This window comes from Gobius niger (assembly GCF_951799975.1).
Source record: "Gobius niger genome assembly, chromosome: 4".
In the NCBI taxonomy this organism is placed as follows: Eukaryota; Metazoa; Chordata; class Actinopteri; order Gobiiformes; family Gobiidae; genus Gobius; species Gobius niger.
Window position 1 is genome coordinate 20,294,116 of NC_136855.1, and position 16,883 is coordinate 20,310,998.

Consider the following 16,883-nt stretch of genomic DNA (forward strand, 5'->3'; position numbering starts at 1 on the left):
CGCGTTGCACACTTTAACAATTTGAACAAAACATTTTTTTTCCAAAATCCCCTGATACAGGACACATGGTTCAATATAATAGGCTATATTTTATATTCATATTTATATTTTAACAACAAAAGATTTCACTTTTGCGCCTACATTAATTTGGTGAAATGACAGAACAGTTTTGGGGTAATAATTGTAGCCTCTTAGCAATGTAATTCAACTCAAAGTAAAATGTTATTGCGGCAATCACATCACCTTTTAACGGTGTTTTACCACAAACAGGCATGAATTGGCACTAGTACTTACAGGTACTTTATATATACAGTCTATGTACTCACCATGTGGGCGGAACGTCTTTTCAGTCTTTGTTTTCTCTACGGACCCTCACTTTTGTAGCACCGTGCGCTGTTGTTTGGTTCCTCTCGGAAGCATGAAGAGCTAAAGAACAGAAAGCAATTATTTTGAGTTTTTTCATCAAATATCTGTTTGGTGGATTTACTAACGAGTCAAGATGTCTCGTGGTTCCATTGAGATCCCTCTACGGGACACAGACGAGGTAAAATCATACTCGAACTTTGCTACTTATCATATGAGCGATATTATCCGTGTAGCATTAGCCAACATTCACAAAATCGCTAATAGCATAAATGTTTATATAATGAATGTACTCCACTCCTTTCCCTTCACTAAACTTACAATTTTCACTCTCTCTCGGTGGAATGGAGTGGAATAGAAACTTATTTTTTATAGCGCTTTTGACATGACACAAGTCACTCAAAGCGCTTCACACAGTAGTGTTTTGTACTTCATTCACTCCACACGGTCGTGGTAAGCTCCGTTTGTAGCTACATTTCCCCCGGATGTTTTTTTTTATGTTGTTTTACCGTTTACGCTGTATTGTACTTCATGCTTCATTCATGGCTGATGATTATTGTGATGCTTTCTGCAGGTTATTGAGCTTGACTTTGACCAGCTGCCTGAAGGAGACGAGGTGATCAGTATCCTGAAGCAAGAGCATACACAACTGCACATATGGATTGCACTGGCGGTGAGTTGTTGTTGTTGTTGTTGTTTGTTGTCTTATTGTATCGAAGCACGTGTAAAAACTAACATATTTCAAATATGCTCTGTCTTCAGTTGGAGTATTACAAGCAAGGTAAAACAGAAGACTTTGTCAAGCTGCTGGAGGCTGCGCGTATAGATGGAAACCTTGATTACAGAGATCATGAAAAAGACCAGATGACTTGTCTGGACACTTTAGCAGCTTACTATGTACAACAAGCCCGTAAAGAGAAAAATAAAGATGCCAAGAAAGAGCTTATCACACAAGCGACCCTCCTTTATACTATGGCAGACAAGATCATCATGTATGATCAGGTAAAGGAAAAAGATGCACACAAAGAAGCAAAATGGAAAGGACTAAAATACAATTTTGCTCTCACTAATCGTGTCTATCTTTCAGAACCATCTTCTGGGAAGAGCTTGTTTCTGCCTTTTGGAAGGAGACAAGATGGATCAGGCTGATGCCCAGTTTCATTTTGTGCTTAACCAGTCCACCAATAACATCCCTGCCTTGCTTGGTTAGTTTGATCTTTGCTAATACTGTAGTTTGACTTATTTAGCATACATAAATAAAACCTCTATTTCCAGGTAAGGCGTGCATCTCCTTCAATAAAAAGGATTACAGAGGAGCCCTAGCATATTACAAAAAGGCCCTGCGAACAAACCCTGGCTGTCCAGGTAAATGTAAATAGATACAAAAATATTATAATACAATTCATTCATACAATCCACATGTTTTTCTAGCTGAGGTACGTCTTGGAATGGGACACTGTTTTGTGAAGCTTAATAAACTGGAAAAGGCCCGCCTGGCATTTGGACGAGCTCTAGAGCTCAATTCAAAGTGTGTGGGAGCTCTTGTGGGTTTGGCTGTTTTAGAGCTGAACAGCAAAGAAGCTGACTCTATCAAGAATGGAGTTCAGCTCTTGTCTCGGGCCTACACCATCGACCCCAGCAACCCTATGGTGCTGAACCATTTGGCCAACCACTTCTTCTTTAAAAAGGTAACCTATATTTGTATGTGTACACTGTACTCATTAATTTGTCTTTATTCTTTGTTATTCACACATTTTATATATTACCACAGGACTACAGTAAAGTTCAGCATCTGGCTCTACATGCTTTTCACAATACAGAAGTTGAGGCCATGCAAGCTGAGAGCTGTTACCAGTTGGCTCGATCTTTTCATGTCCAGGTAATACTAGTGATAAGTGTAAAGTAGTTTTGATGTGTTAACTGAAACTATTTAATCTTATGTCATTTTGCTTTTGTTCACAGGAGGATTATGACCAAGCATTTCAGTACTACTACCAAGCCACTCAGTTTGCATCCTCCACATTTGTGTTACCTTTCTTTGGCTTGGGACAAATGTATGTTTATCGAAGAGACAAAGAAAATGCTGCACAGTGCTTTGAAAAAGTTTTAAAGGCTTATCCCAACAACTACGAGACTATGAAGATTCTTGGGTCTCTCTATGCCACTTCAGATGATCAAGAAAAGAGAGACATTGCCAAAGTATAAATATAAATATATTGGTTAAATATTTGCATGACATGAACAAAACATGTCTTCATGTTTGCACTTCATGTGTCCTTTTTACTTCAAGGGTCATTTGAAGAAGGTTACAGAACAGTACCCAGATGATGTGGAGGCCTGGATTGAGTTGGCTCAAATTCTGGAGCAGACTGACATCCAAGGAGCATTGTCTGCTTATGGGACAGCAACGCGTATACTGCAAGAAAAGGTCCAGGCAGATGTCCCTCCGGAGATTCTTAACAATTTAGGAGCACTTCACTTTAGACTGGGAAACTTGGGAGAGGCCAAGGTGGGTAATTATAAAAACTATACAAATGCACATGACTGAAATCTGAGTTATTGTTACTTTTTACTCACGTACCTTTTTTTAACAGAAATATTTCCTTGCATCTCTGGAACGTGCCAAAGCGGAGGGGGAGCATGATGAGCATTACTACAATGCTATTTCTGTCACAACATCCTACAATTTGGCCCGACTTTATGAGGCAATGTGTGAATTTCATGAGGCTGAGAAACTTTACAAAAACATTCTAAGGGAGCATCCTAACTATGTGGACTGTAAGAAGGCATATTTTATTTCATAGGTACACACATGATTGTACAGGCAAAGACAACCTGTTCTTTATTTGTCCTGTAGGTTATTTGCGACTTGGCGCTATGGCCCGTGATAAAGGTAACTTCTATGAAGCTTCAGATTGGTTCAAAGAAGCCCTGCAGATTAATCAGGTAATCTCTCATTACTAAATAAAAAAAACTACACAAGACTAATGTCAACATTCTTAAGTCTTTAATCTTTATTACAGGATCATCCAGACGCCTGGTCTCTGATTGGAAACCTTCATCTGGCTAAACAGGAGTGGGGTCCAGGACAGAAGAAATTTGAGCGTATTCTAAAGCAGCCATCAACACAAACTGACACCTACTCTATGTTAGCTCTGGGCAATGTGTGGCTGCAGACCCTGCACCAGCCTACCAGAGACCGGGAAAAGGTGCCTATTTAGAAGTTAACCGTTTGTAGCATGATTCAAACATGCATTTTAAAGGATATTAAAATATAATGAAATCTTTTTCTCAACAGGAAAAAAGGCATCAGGACCGAGCGTTGGCTATTTACAAGCAAGTCCTGCGCAACGATGCGAAGAACCTCTATGCTGCCAATGGCATTGGTGGGTTGGATGGTCGCCTATTTAAATTGAACTGTGTAATTAAGAGCAGCTGTGCATTTGAAACACAATATTGGGTTTTGTAGGTGCCGTTCTGGCTCATAAGGGCTACTTCAGGGAGGCCCGTGATGTGTTTGCTCAGGTGAGAGAAGCCACTGCAGACATTAGCGATGTCTGGCTCAATCTGGCTCACATCTATGTGGAACAGAAGCAGTACATCAGTGCTGTACAGATGGTAAGTGCTGCTTTCTTTTGTAGTCAAAACATTTTATACACTTTTTGTTTATTGTTTATTGCATGTTATTATTCCATAGTATGAGAATTGCCTCAAGAAATTTTACAAATACCAAAATACTGAGGTGCTGTTGTACCTGGCAAGAGCACTGTTCAAATGTGGGAAACTTCAAGAGTGCAAACAGATGCTTCTGAAGGTAAATATATATTCAAAAAATTTACTTTTTTGATGGGCAAAATAACTTAAAATTTCCTTTCACAACAGGCGCGTCATGTGGCTCCTAATGACTCTGTGCTGATGTTTAATGTGGCTCTGGTTCTCCAGCGCTTAGCCACTCTTGTGCTTAAAGATGAAAAGAGTAACTTGAAGGCTGTGCTCAGTGCTGTCAAAGAGCTTGAACTGGCACACAGGTAGTAAGACAGGCTGTTTTCTTTTTTTTGTTTTTTGTTTGTTGTGTCTTTCTAGCAATGCCAAGTTCAATGTACCATTTTCGACCTCACACAGATATTTCAGCTACCTGAGCAAAGCTGGAGACAAAATGCGGTTTGACCTGGCGCTTGCTGCTTCTGAAGCAAGGTGAGATATTTATACAATATAGTGTCCTTATCCAGTCAATTCGTCAAGTTGAGTGATCATTTTAAGTAATTGTATCTGGTTATATTGTGTGGTTGCAGGCAGTGCTCGGATCTGCTGAGTCAGGCTCAGTATCATGTTGCTCGAGCCAGAAAGCAAGATGAGGAGGAGAGGGAGCTGCGTTCCAAACAGGAACAAGAGAGGGACTTACTACGGCAAAAGCTATTAAAAGAACAGGTGAGTATTGCTGAACATTCACTAATTAAACATGTAATTTTTTATTAAACCATTGACTTTGTTTTATTGAACTTGATTGTAGGAAGACAAAAAGACCAGAGTGGCTGAAGAACAGAAGAAGCTCTTGGAGCAGAGAGCTTTGTATGTGGAAAAGACCAAGAATCTGCTCACCTTCGCAGACGGACCAAAAGAAATGGCCAAAGATAAGAAGAAGGGTGGAGGAGGACGTGTAAGTGGTATTTCATTTAAAAGACTAAAACGGTATACACAATTGTACTAAAATGTGAGTATGTTTTGTTTATTTGCAGCGCAAGAAGGGAGGCGATGCAGATGACTTTGTCAATGATGACTCTGATGAAGACCTTCCAGTCAAAAGGAAGAAGAAAAGAAAGGGCAGTGGCAGCGAGGAGGAAGGGGATGCTGAGGAAGGAGAGAAGAAACAACGCAAAAAGAAGAGAAAGTAATACGGCCAGGGGAAAAAAACATTAGTAATCTAATGTCATAGATAAAATTATTTACATAAATGGTTTATCTTTTAAGGCCTGCCAGGAGTGGAGGAGATGACAGTGATGAGGAAGGAGAATCGCGGCCTAAAAAACAGCGGAAACCTAAAGGACTCAAAAAGGCTCCTAAGGTTTCTTATTTTTTTTCTATTTTTCTATTATTAACGATAATGAAACACTTCACTCATAAAAATGTTCTTTTTTTTAGCCTCAGCCAGAGCGCTTGCCTCCTTCGCTTAAAGGAAAAATTAAATCAAAGGCCATCATCTCTTCTTCTGACTCCTCTTCAGATGAGGATGGCTTAAAGATTGCCGAAGACAGGTAAAAAAAAAGCTTTTATATTAAATATCAATTTCTCTGTAAGCATATTTCTAATTGTTAGTGGAGTGAATACATGTCATACCTTTTTTCCAGCTATAGACTGTAGATTTGATTACATTAGAGATTATAGTTAACATTATACTTGGTAAAGTAATTGTAAATGGTCTCAACTTGTTTGGCACTTTTCCACTTACATTAGACACTTGAAGCGCTTTACAGTTCATGATTGATCAAATAATTCTGCACTTTCCTCATCTTATAGGAACCGAGACAGTGACTCGGGGTCAGGCGACGAAGGCGGCCACCAGAAGCGTATTGCCTCTGACAGTGACTCTAATGGTGGTAAGAACCGCTCAGGCAGTGAGGCGGGAAGCCCTCGGCGCTCGGGCGGCTCCGATGACGACTCAGGAAGTGACCGTCCCGTGAAGAAGAGGAGGAGGGTGCAGCAGCAGTCCGACTCCGAGCAGTCTGATAACGAGAGCAAAAGAAGTCGGTCCGGATCAGACGAGGAGTCACGGGCTGGATCTCCTGCTCCAGCCTCGGACCGGGGGTCTGAGGCCGGATCTGACAATGAGGGGTCACCACGGCGATCAGAAAATGCCTCGGAACCAGAAAGGTCCAATAATGAGGATGATGACAGTGATTAAATTCTCTTTTCAAGCCATGCTATCATGTATTAATAATATAGCTATAAATACTAAATGGGTAGATGTTAGTAATTCTGTTTTGGTTTCCTCCTCACTATAAACCTTTTCATTGTTTGCTTTACATGTGACATGCTGTATGTACTGGTCTTCTCAGCCATTTTACAAAATGCTGAATAGTGTCATGTCTTTTGTTCAACACATGACCTGTTTGCATTAAACATCTTTGCAATTATACATGTACTGCATTCAAATCATTGAATTGAGGACAGTAACACCTATGGTTCATATTTGTGTGCAACCTTGGACAAAATATGTAATGAATCCTCAGCAGAGCTGTAAAGTGTTACTGTATCGTACCAAAATATTTAAATCTCATGTTTGGCTGCCTTTAGTCAGCATTTTGATTGGGATGAGCTGGAGCCGTCCTGCTCCCAGTAAAGTTACAAGTCAGGTCTTAGGAGATGAGCCGCTCAGCAAAGACACATTTGTTTGTTCATTTTTATATTTTCAACAATAAAAATGAAATAAATGCTTGTTTTTTATTGTAATTATTGGGTGAAATGTAACGCAGTGTTTTCATCAAATTCCATAATGTGCAACTTGTACAACTGCTACCTACCTAAACATTTTCAGTTTCACCTTGGCCTAGATTATACATTCTTAAAGTTAGTTTGGGACCGACGTTCAACTAAAGAATCCGTGACAAAGCACAGTAGTCAGAGTTCTTATTTAAGCATTCTATAGCTTTCAAAAAACAAACTTATTTCCAGTCATTTTTTTAAATGGCCTCAGGCCCCTCTGAAAATGTCCCCATGATCCACCCGTTAAGAACCACTGGGCTAGATGAGCAGAATATTGAGCCATGACGAAGGTTTAAGTAAAAAGTGGTGCACAGGCATGTCACCAAGACATTTCGGTACATGAATTAATGCATAATTCATGATTAATTCAAACATGAATTCTTCATAACTTTATCATCAATTAACATGAGTTCATCTGACTTCATGAGTAAATACTTAAACACAGTTCATTAAGGCTCGTTATCATGAGTAATTAATCATGATCATGAATTCTGTGCAGAAGATACAGAGGTGGGAAAGAACCAAGCTTTGTATAGCCTAAACTTACAGCAAAAACTGAAATCATTCATTCATGAGTTCATTATGAATATACTTAATAGGTTAAAAACTTGGAATTATCAAACCTGTAAAGAAACAGAGAGCTCAAATTAACATTCAAACCATTTTATTCCTAAGTATTTAAATATTTGTAATAGGATTGGGACATAACATCGGATTGGATTTGGATCGCAATACTTTTTGCTGCAATACCAAGTATCGATACTTTATTTGGTGTCTTGTTCTATTATACACTCCTTTGTTTACCAGTAAAAACATTTTGTTACATTTTGTGTTTATGCATTTTTCAATCTTAACACTTCAAATGGATTTTGGTTTATAAACTTTGGACACATGACTTTGTTTTTGTTTTACACATTTTAAGGTAAACATACTACTTATAATCACTTACTGTATCGTAATATGTATCAGATCGGCCCCTGAATATCGTGATACATATCGGATCGTGACAAAAGTAGAACGTCACAGGCCTAATTTCCAAACACATTAATGTACATCTACAGCAGGGGATGGCAAATTTGTGTTGTGGACGGCCAATTTTCATAATTGCCAAAACGCCAACAGCCGGAATTCACCGTTGTTGCCAAAGTAAAGAACCATTTTCTGCAAATGCCAGTGTGTTACATTATATAGTATGATCAAGTGGGATGTTCTGCCAGGAATGCTTTAGAGTACTAACAGGTAACAGGTATTTGATTTGCATATTTCTTAAAATCATCTTGGGGGCCTGAGATTCAGTGCTGGAGGGCTGTATTTGGCCCCTGAGCCTGACGTTGCCTTGCCCTGCACTACAGCTAGATCTGATAATAATAGTGCTCAGATTATACAAGATACTCAATGCTGCTATATTTAAATTATCCACCCCTGTAGTCGTGTATGCACTGCGTTTTAATACCCCGTTGCTCTCTTACAACTACACTTACAATCATTATTCATCAGTTGTTCAGTTTTTCAAATTCCAGGCAAGAGACTTCTCCCCTGTGTGAATAGAGTGTAAGCGAGTGGGAGGGGCTGATGGTGCAGATTGGCAGCCTCCCTGAAGTCTGTCTACCCCAGGACAGCTGTGGCTACAATAGTAGTACCATCACAACAAACTGCTTAAACTGGACAGGCATCTTTCTTTACACAGACACTTGAGTGCAAGCATAAAGCCAGCAAAAAGATATTATCTGGAAACAGAGGATACAGATCTATATAAGAACACATTGCCAACAGGATAATTTACAAATAGCAACATTGTGTATATTGGATAACCTGAGCACTATTATCAGACCAAGCTATTGTGTACATTCACATGTTTAGAAAATTGTAAATACAATTATAATGGACAAAAATGGTTTAAATGTTAATTTGAGCCTTTGATTTATCTTTAAACAGGTTTATATTGTTCAGTTATCAAACCTACAGAGCTTTTGCTGCAGGTTTATACAAAGCTTGGTCCTTATATCTTTTGTTCAGAATTTGTGACCATGATCACTCATGGACTCATTGCCTTAATTCATGACTATTTACTTCATGATAAATTCATCATGAATGATGCACCAATTAATGTGCCCTTAAGTTTCACCTACATTCCAAATAAAATCTATATTTTCTACAATGAGTAAATTAAGTTTTTCAGCTACAAACTCATCAAGTCAACTATCAAATTTTGGCTCACAACAGAAAGATGAATAAAAACAAGGATGATTCTTTGTTAGACTTTATTAAAGGTTGATCTGTAGTTGTACACCTAGGCTTCAAAGCACATGACAAAAACAGTGATATTAAAAAAAAGCCTGGGTTTACACATACATAAATTCTGTAATTTCATGGAGATAAAAAGATCAATTTAAAACTTAAGAGACTTAAAAATCACCACTTTGCGATGGTGAACTGCAGCACAGGAAACTTAACCTTTGGCTGTCTCGGCATGTCCAAACTGAGACATTCAAGTATAGTCCGATACTTTAGAGGTATATCCATCTGATAAATTAAAAGGCCACACAGATCACCTAGCACAAAAAAGATTCATACAAAAGCAATGATCTAAACTAAAGTAAAACTGGAACCACATTGTGCAAATAAAAGACCATTATTGGATACAAATTACTTTAAAATAAAACACCGCTTTCAGAAAAATCCATTATTACCACAACTAACCATTGCAAAAAGATTGTTACAAATCAAGGAGAATCTGAATCTATTGCACATCTCAATGATGCTTGGCAAAGTGCATCTCAAACAGATTTTAACAAATGTAGTTAAAGCGAAAGAGCCCTTGACATTTAGAGCCTTCTCCTGTAAACAGTTCTTAAATTATGGTTAGCACTTAGTGACCAAGTGATAATAGATTAGATCCGATGCTGGTGCATTTGCCTGCAATATACTGTCTGTAAAAATTCCAAAACATAGACAACATGCAAAAAGTCAAATATAAAGAACCGCATAAATAAAGTGTTGATGATTCTGGGTTGATGAGTCACTGTGGAATGAAGTGTAACAGTGGATGAATAATACTAACCAAAACACGACAAGACAAGATTGAAAGACAAAAAAAGATGGACAAAAAAAAAAGAAAAAAAAAAAGAAGTTGCATGGCTTTTTGCCCTGTTACTCAGTAATCCTCATCCTCAGATTCTTCTTCCTCTGCGGTTTCAAGCCAGGTCAGCCACTGGTTTACCTGCATTACGCACATTTACAATTTTAGAATTGGGAACAATAATTTTCATCAGTGAAGAGAGTGAAGAAAGTGAGTGAAGAAAAAGCTAAGTTACCTGAAACAATGCTTTTCCTTTTCCTGGATATTCCTGGGTGATATCCTCTTTCCATGAGAGAAAGGCTTCTTCCTCAATTATCTCCATGTCATACAAGTGAACAAAATAGCGCAACAACATTCCTATAAAAAAAAAAAAAAAATTACTTTCACTGGTCATATTACAAATACAAATAGAACTCCAATTAACTAGAAGTGTCTGCATACCTTTGGGAAAACCTTTGCTGTTACAGTGCACTTGAAGAGCATACAGGCCACTGACTTGGAGGTCAACATGATCATGGAGGAATTTCTGCATAACAGGTTTGAAAGACAGCAGCAGTTGCTTTTCCTCGTCGAGCTGTTCTTTGCTGGGTGCTGCATGCTGCTCTTCGTCATCGTCAGGGTTGATCTCAAACATGATATACTGCAAAAAGCTAAAGACAAGAAAAAGGGTTCATCTTCAAAGTAGTCATGGGAAACAAAAACTGTTCAGGTTAATTGAGTAGCACAAAACTTACCTGGTTATGAGAATGTTGACAAAGCCTTTGTCCGTGTGAAGCGCTGGAGAGATGTTGTCCTTAATCCACTTGTAGATGGATTGTGGAGAAGGATCCACTTTGATCTGCTTCAAAAGCTCCTTTTCTAGTTTCATGAGTGGAAACAAGAAGCTCAGACCCTTGCCCTCCAGGATTTCCAGCATGCGATCCTTGTTTTGGTCGATTTCTGAAGAAAATAAAAAGTGAAATTTCTAGTTAGTTAAGTTAAGTTGCCATTTACATTAGTACAAAATAAGGAGAACCTCTCATACCAGGCAGCATCTTGAGCATGTTGATTTTACTCTGTTGAAAGAGTTCAGAGAGCCACTCACGGTCCTTGAGTTTGACCATCTGCTGCAGACACAACAGGAACAGCGGGAAGTGAGAGCCGTTCTCCAGCTGATGAGCCAAGTCTGCAATATTAATCAGCTCCGCAATTATGGCTCTGGCAGCAAACTGTGCCAGGTAGGACTTCACCAGCGGGACCTCCTCCTCTATCTTGGGACACTGATCAACAACACTCAAAATGCCCTGCAGCAGGTTTTCGCTCATCACAAGGCCGACGTTGCACAGTGTATGGACCAAGGTGCTCGCATGTTCCATGTCCTCCTCAGAGCGGTCAAGGGAATACATCACGATCTTACTCACAAGCTCAGGCAGGAAATGCTTGGGAGGCTTCAAGTCCCGCACACTATTCACAGCATCATTGACGTCCTTATTGTTTAGGTAGTTCGCCATAATGGTCTCCTGTAAAAGAGTGAATGCAGTTAATGACGTTCCTATTCTGATTCTTGTGAAATGTTAAGCTGTGAAAATGATGGGGAACTTACAGTCGTTTTGCGCAACTCCTCCTTCGTAGGTGGAGCCTTTTTGCTCGACTTCACTTTTTCTTGTATTGGTGGAGGGTTGCTTCTCAGACCAAGCTGTGGAGACTATGGGTAATAACATTATCAGACATGCTGAGGTGTAAATGCAACTTTATAACTCTGATTATATATAATTGGTACCTGTCCTAGTGGAGATCCTTGAGCACTTGGAGGCATCATCGTCACCTGTGGTTGCAATTTTGGCACTTGCTTTTTATTCATCAAAAAAGACTGTGCTGGTCTCAGGCTGATCTCATCTGTATTTAGCTTCCCCTTCTTGTTGAATCGGGACCCCATATCCTTGGACTGCATCTGGTTTGAGTGATTTTGTTTGTGGCTGAAAACCGGCGAATTCTGCCCCTAAAAAACAAAAATTAAAACTTTATAGCATACATTACGAGTACAGTACACAACGTTTCTATTTAGCATGTTGTGTGTGGGCACCTGGTTAGACTTGTTGTAATGCTTGGTTCCATTTTCATACGCGGGCTGATTAATACCATTCGAATTGCCAGTGTGGCCGTTGAACATCGGATTTGCACGATGGCGGCCAAAAGTGGGAGAGTAGTGGTCTTGAATGACCCCTGGGCCTGTACCAATGCCACTCCCTGAACAAAATAAATCAGCAAAGTGCAATAAGGTTAAATGCTATCAACAGCAAATGCAAGCTTATAGCTGATAGAAAATTACCTGGCATTTGTCCGAACATGTCAGCCAGACCTCCTATTGTCTCTCTGTCAAACTTGATTTTTGACTGCATGAAGGCGTTATCCATGAAGAATTCATTCTTGAAATCTGTTTGAGGTGGAATAAAAACACCCAACTCCTGCAAAATATACTTCTGTCAGTTTACAGTAACAGTACAGCAATAGCCTTTACTTAAATTATGGTTAATATGAATATTCATATCGAGACTCACCTTCACTGCATCTTGTCGGACCTGATTAATTGTCCTCGGTCCATTGTCAACATAGGCTTTGCGAGGCACCCATCTGTCCCCTCGCAGCTCTATGGTGTTCTGCAACAGGAAACGAATCCTAGACGGCAGCTCTTTGTTGGTAGCCAAGGCCTGCATGCGGCCAAAGTACTGATCCATTAAAGCCTGAAACAACAATCAATGTTAATAGGAACAATTATATCAAATAAAAAGGCGGCACATACAACAATTGTTTACCCTAGCTTTCGCGTGGTCAAGTTTGGGCCCCACAGTCCTCATTATCTGACAGAGGCATTCAAGGTCCTCGCCCATATCCTTGAGTTGTATTCTTTTCTTCTTCTCCAAAAGCTATAAAAGACAAACATTAAAAGTTCAAAACTGGATACAAATATCAAAAAATTTACACCGGGTTCCAAAACACGGCTTCAATTACCTTGTGTTCATAGAGCAACATATGACTTACCGTTTTGATGCACCTATGGAGGATGGATTCGTGAATAAGGCCGAGTTTGCCGAGTTCTCCGATGAATTTGATGTTGCCAAGCATCTTGATCTTTGCAATAGCCTGCTGCTCCTCTTCGTCCGAGGTGAGTGGTGCCTCATTCTTCTCAAAGACTAAATAAAGACAACATTTTAAAAGCAATCCTTTTGAAACCATTGGTCTGTTATGGGTGAAATATCTCTTACGTTCGACATTTCTGGCACGGTTCTCAAACTCATCTTGAAGCTTTGATATAAGGAGTCTTCTGAATGTCTGAGTAAAATTTAGCAGCATGAGTTAAGTCTGTTTTTAGTTTAACTTCTTCACAATTTTGGATTTGAATGCTTACTGTGTTGTGTTTGTTTGTAGTTTGATCTGGCTCTTCAAAGTTTGGTGCATCTTCTGATAAGCGTTGACAAAGCTGAGCATATAACTGACTGTACTTCGGTTCCTCAAGGGCTTTATCAACAATCTAGAACACAAAGAGAAGATGACTCACAACAACATGCACAACAAGACAACTCAGCACCATTTTAATAAGTACTCACCAACAAGATTATTCCTTTCAAGACAAACTTTGTATCAATACCCACATTGAGAAGCTCAAAGCAAAGTTTGTCAAATCGTTCTGGTGTCAACTTGTTGAGTATGCTTCAAAAATAAATAAAAAGGCAAAACACACTTTACCATAATGTACATAGATACAGAGAATGATAGAATTGACTTATTTAGTTGATTCTTACCCTCTCACTTTTCTGAAGATTCTGTCATTTTGTGTTTTGTCAATGGAGGATGCTGCATCTCGTCTAGTGCTTCGAGAAGGAACCCATCTCTGACCGCTAGCACCTGGGGGTTTCCCCAGGGACTCGCTGTGGATAGACAGAAAGCAATATAACCATGTTAATTCCAACAGTAAATCAAAGAACCCGGCGAAATAAAAACAAAACAATAATAACCTGTTGTCGACAGTCTTGGGATAGTGCTGAGGTGCACCCCCACCTCCTCCCCTTACACTGCGACAAAAGAAATAGGAATTTAACTACAAAGACAAAAAACAATGTACAATACTATGTATATCTCAAGTGGCTCGTGTTAACAATAGTTACCTGAAAAGAGAAGGTCCCCCTTGTCCAATAACACACTCCACTTTGGCGGCTTACAAAGGTATTTAGTAAAGAATAATGCGATGGAAATGGGACAGAGAAGAGCGACCTAGAGGAACAAAACACAATTGGTGAGTCAGTGATAGCATGCACATAGACTTTTGTAACAACATGTGTACCTTGTCAACACTTCAGCTCAAATATTATCAAAATAAACCAAAACAGTGTCGTCTTTTGCGAATGCCCTTGATATTTTGCCAAGTTGTGGCGCAACACTCCAGCGACACACGTGTACAAGAAGTAGGGCACAGTTAGCCTAGCTTAGCGGCACAGCAATGCTAGCTGACTTTGCCATGTTTTTTACTCTCCGTGGCAGATATTTGACGATGTAACTACACGATAACGCCTCCTATTTATAACCATTTTATACACGCATAGGTTGTCTCAATCCGCATACTTAATATACAATTATTTTTACATAAAGAGGACTAAACAAGGTAAAAACAACATGTGGCACTCCCTTTCCCCGATGAAATTTATGGAAGAAACTCAACACACAAATGTATTCGCTTTGGAATGGTTTGTTACGGGTTTTTTTTGCTGTCGCGTCCCATAAAAGGCAGTGAGATAAAAAAGTATCAGGTTTATTCGTCCTATTCAGTGATGCAATATAAAATAATTGAAATGTCTATATATTACAGAAATTGATAAAAACTGCAATAACACACTGTATAATAATACAATGTAGTTTTCTGTTAAAACAATGTTAAAAACAAGAACCTAATTACAACAGCTGTTTTTATTAGGTCTTTGTTCTCAGACCGGAAGTCCATATACGGCGACATCTTGGGGGTTTAGTGCCTTGAGTCTAGGCCTAGAAGCCAGCCACATACAAATATCTCAAACAGGTACACTTTTGTCCTCTAATTCGGGTTGAATTTGAACCACCATTTATATGTTATGTCATTATAAAAATATAACATGTATCGACGTTCAATCCGTGGTATATTTCCCTATTTATCCAAAGAGACCGGTCGGTGAGGTAGCATTAGCTGAAGAAGGAAATACAATCAATCTTACCTTTACAAAAGGGACGTCAGCGCGATTTTTCTTTTGTCTCAATGACAATTAAAATATTATACAACTATGTAAAAGAAAATCGGATATTGCTTTAAAAAAACAAGCCAGTATTGTCGTTTCCTTGTTAGTTTTCCCCGTAGTATTTGACTAGCTACCGGCTTGAGCGCAGGAAGAATGCTGACTGATCACGTACGTCATGTGGGGGTAGTTTTTGTGTGAGAGCTACGCCTGGGCTGTCCCAAAGTCACATCCTCCCACTGGCTTACGTCACGGACCGAAAACTCACATGAACCTTTCGCAATCCAGTTTCAGCCTCAGCACAATAAACCAGACATGTTTTCTTCCTATTCTGCTCTGCCCGAGGGAAATCTGTGGGTAAAGTACTCAGTCACGTGTGCTGTTGGGCTGGGTGTGTTGAGAGAGGATCTGCACAGATAAGAAGAAGACACTTAGTAGGGTGATTATTTGTCCCTCCTTTGGTTGTACAGCAAAAGCATCTGTCCTTATCTCTTTAGGAGGGAAAACATAGCGAATGAAGTGGTTTTCAGGCCCATCTTTATCTACTACTCTCTCCCTCATGCCCTCACAGTTTTGCTAAAGTGCTGTCACTTTTTCAGGCGGTCTCCTGCTTTGCCATCATTGTTATTTGATCAGGAAATAAAATATTTAAACTGATGACTATGACAACAAGAGCATTTATTAAAGAAAGCATTGTTGAGATTGCCTTTCATCACTGAAAAGAATGTTAAATCAATGGTTCCAAAATCTTTATGGCTAGGACCCTCCAAATCACCATGAGAACAATACGGCACACCCGCTTTAAAAAATAAATTGAAATACAGATAATATCAAACAGAAAACATTTTCAAAAATGCTTTAGTAATCTGTATAAAATAGTTGACTTTGTTATTTGATCTCAATTCGCAATTCTTTGCTATTTTCAATGAAGAATCATACTGTATATATAGTACATCCTAAATCAACATCCCATATAAAACACAAGTGTGTCAGCCTAAGTTTCCCTATAAAACTAAAATGCTAAATTACTTGTTCTTTTGCTACAGAAACCTGTGAAAAGAAGGAAGTGTAATTTGGCCCCAAATGAAACTACATTTACATACTGTAGATGTAACAGGTCATGCTGTATCGTCCTTACTACCACTTTAAGTTGGGTGTGGGTTTTCTTGTGGGTGTGTTTTGCTTTGCTGTGGGCCAATGGCCATGCTTTTTATGTTAAGTGGGTAGTACTAGGGGCGGGACTCCAATTATATAAAGCACCTGTGCACCTTCTGCTCTCTCTCTCACACTCTGTCTCCCTTGGTGTTCAGGTCAGTCTCCTCCAGCAGCAGCACTCACATTCACATTAAAGGCACAAATAGTAAAAATGGGGTTGTTAAGATATTTGTGCTCTCTCTCACACTCTGTCTCCCTTGGTGTTCAGGGTCGTCCAGGCTGTTAACGAGTCGGCTCCTCTGCAAGGACCAACTGGGGCACGCTGGGGACCAAGCACCACACCAGCTGTGCCAGCCGTTACGCTGCAGAGCCCCACATTGCCGACCAAAGCCTGGACCCCCAACCAACGGGCCCGCCATCTTCCAACGCTCCTCCTAGCCTCAAGTTGGCCCAACCATTCCACCAAGCTCCTCCTACTCCTCCGGGCACCAGCTGAACAACATTTGCCGAACCTGCTCCTCAGTTTTAAGTGATTTTATGAAATAAACGAACATAAAACTTTCTCCTGG

General features: G+C 39.6%; 2 protein-coding genes across 2 annotated transcripts; one reads left to right on the forward strand and one right to left on the reverse strand.

Moving 5' to 3' along the window:
• The first annotated feature begins 392 nt into the window (after nucleotides 1–392).
• On the forward strand, nucleotides 393–6,466 carry ctr9 (CTR9 homolog, Paf1/RNA polymerase II complex component). The gene is made up of 23 exons (XM_079555709.1): nucleotides 393–544; nucleotides 938–1,036; nucleotides 1,126–1,365; nucleotides 1,451–1,568; nucleotides 1,639–1,728; nucleotides 1,795–2,051; nucleotides 2,135–2,242; nucleotides 2,326–2,562; nucleotides 2,654–2,872; nucleotides 2,958–3,141; nucleotides 3,221–3,309; nucleotides 3,387–3,572; nucleotides 3,662–3,749; nucleotides 3,833–3,981; nucleotides 4,061–4,177; nucleotides 4,246–4,391; nucleotides 4,486–4,557; nucleotides 4,656–4,791; nucleotides 4,874–5,020; nucleotides 5,100–5,251; nucleotides 5,332–5,425; nucleotides 5,503–5,615; nucleotides 5,878–6,466. The coding sequence occupies exons 1-23, from the start codon at nucleotides 500–502 to the stop codon at nucleotides 6,260–6,262; spliced, it is 3,471 nt and encodes a 1,156-aa protein (XP_079411835.1). The 5' UTR covers nucleotides 393–499; the 3' UTR covers nucleotides 6,263–6,466.
• Nucleotides 6,467–9,097: 2,631 nt separating this feature from the next.
• On the reverse strand, nucleotides 9,098–13,968 carry eif4g2a (eukaryotic translation initiation factor 4, gamma 2a). The gene is made up of 17 exons (XM_079554577.1): nucleotides 13,915–13,968; nucleotides 13,702–13,827; nucleotides 13,507–13,609; nucleotides 13,308–13,430; nucleotides 13,165–13,231; nucleotides 12,941–13,092; nucleotides 12,715–12,825; nucleotides 12,460–12,642; nucleotides 12,231–12,366; nucleotides 11,985–12,148; nucleotides 11,682–11,900; nucleotides 11,505–11,606; nucleotides 10,947–11,421; nucleotides 10,657–10,861; nucleotides 10,364–10,572; nucleotides 10,158–10,279; nucleotides 9,098–10,063 (listed from the first exon to the last, which is right to left on the reverse strand). Exons 6-17 carry the CDS (start codon nucleotides 13,022–13,024, stop codon nucleotides 9,998–10,000), a joined length of 2,076 nt encoding a protein of 691 aa, XP_079410703.1. The 5' UTR covers nucleotides 13,025–13,092; nucleotides 13,165–13,231; nucleotides 13,308–13,430; nucleotides 13,507–13,609; nucleotides 13,702–13,827; nucleotides 13,915–13,968; the 3' UTR covers nucleotides 9,098–9,997.
• Nucleotides 13,969–16,883: the final 2,915 nt, after the last annotated feature.

What these genes read in the sequence shown, in the direction of transcription:
- ctr9 (XM_079555709.1), top strand. Translation starts at nt 500, where the DNA reads ATGTCTCGTGGTTCCATTGAGATCCCTCTACGGGACACAGACGAG. An exon ending in ACATATGGATTGCACTGGCG is followed by an intron (nt 1,037 to 1,125) that starts GTGAGTTGTTGT and finishes CTCTGTCTTCAG; the next exon opens with TTGGAGTATTACAAGCAAGG. An exon ending in AAGCCCTGCAGATTAATCAG is followed by an intron (nt 3,310 to 3,386) that starts GTAATCTCTCAT and finishes TCTTTATTACAG; the next exon opens with GATCATCCAGACGCCTGGTC.
- eif4g2a (XM_079554577.1), bottom strand. Translation starts at nt 13,024, where the DNA reads ATGCTTGGCAACATCAAATTCATCGGAGAACTCGGCAAACTCGGCCTT. An exon ending in AGGAGTTGCGCAAAACGACT is followed by an intron (nt 11,422 to 11,504) that starts GTAAGTTCCCCA and finishes ACTCTTTTACAG; the next exon opens with GAGACCATTATGGCGAACTA. An exon ending in AAGGAAAAGCATTGTTTCAG is followed by an intron (nt 10,064 to 10,157) that starts GTAACTTAGCTT and finishes TGCGTAATGCAG; the next exon opens with GTAAACCAGTGGCTGACCTG.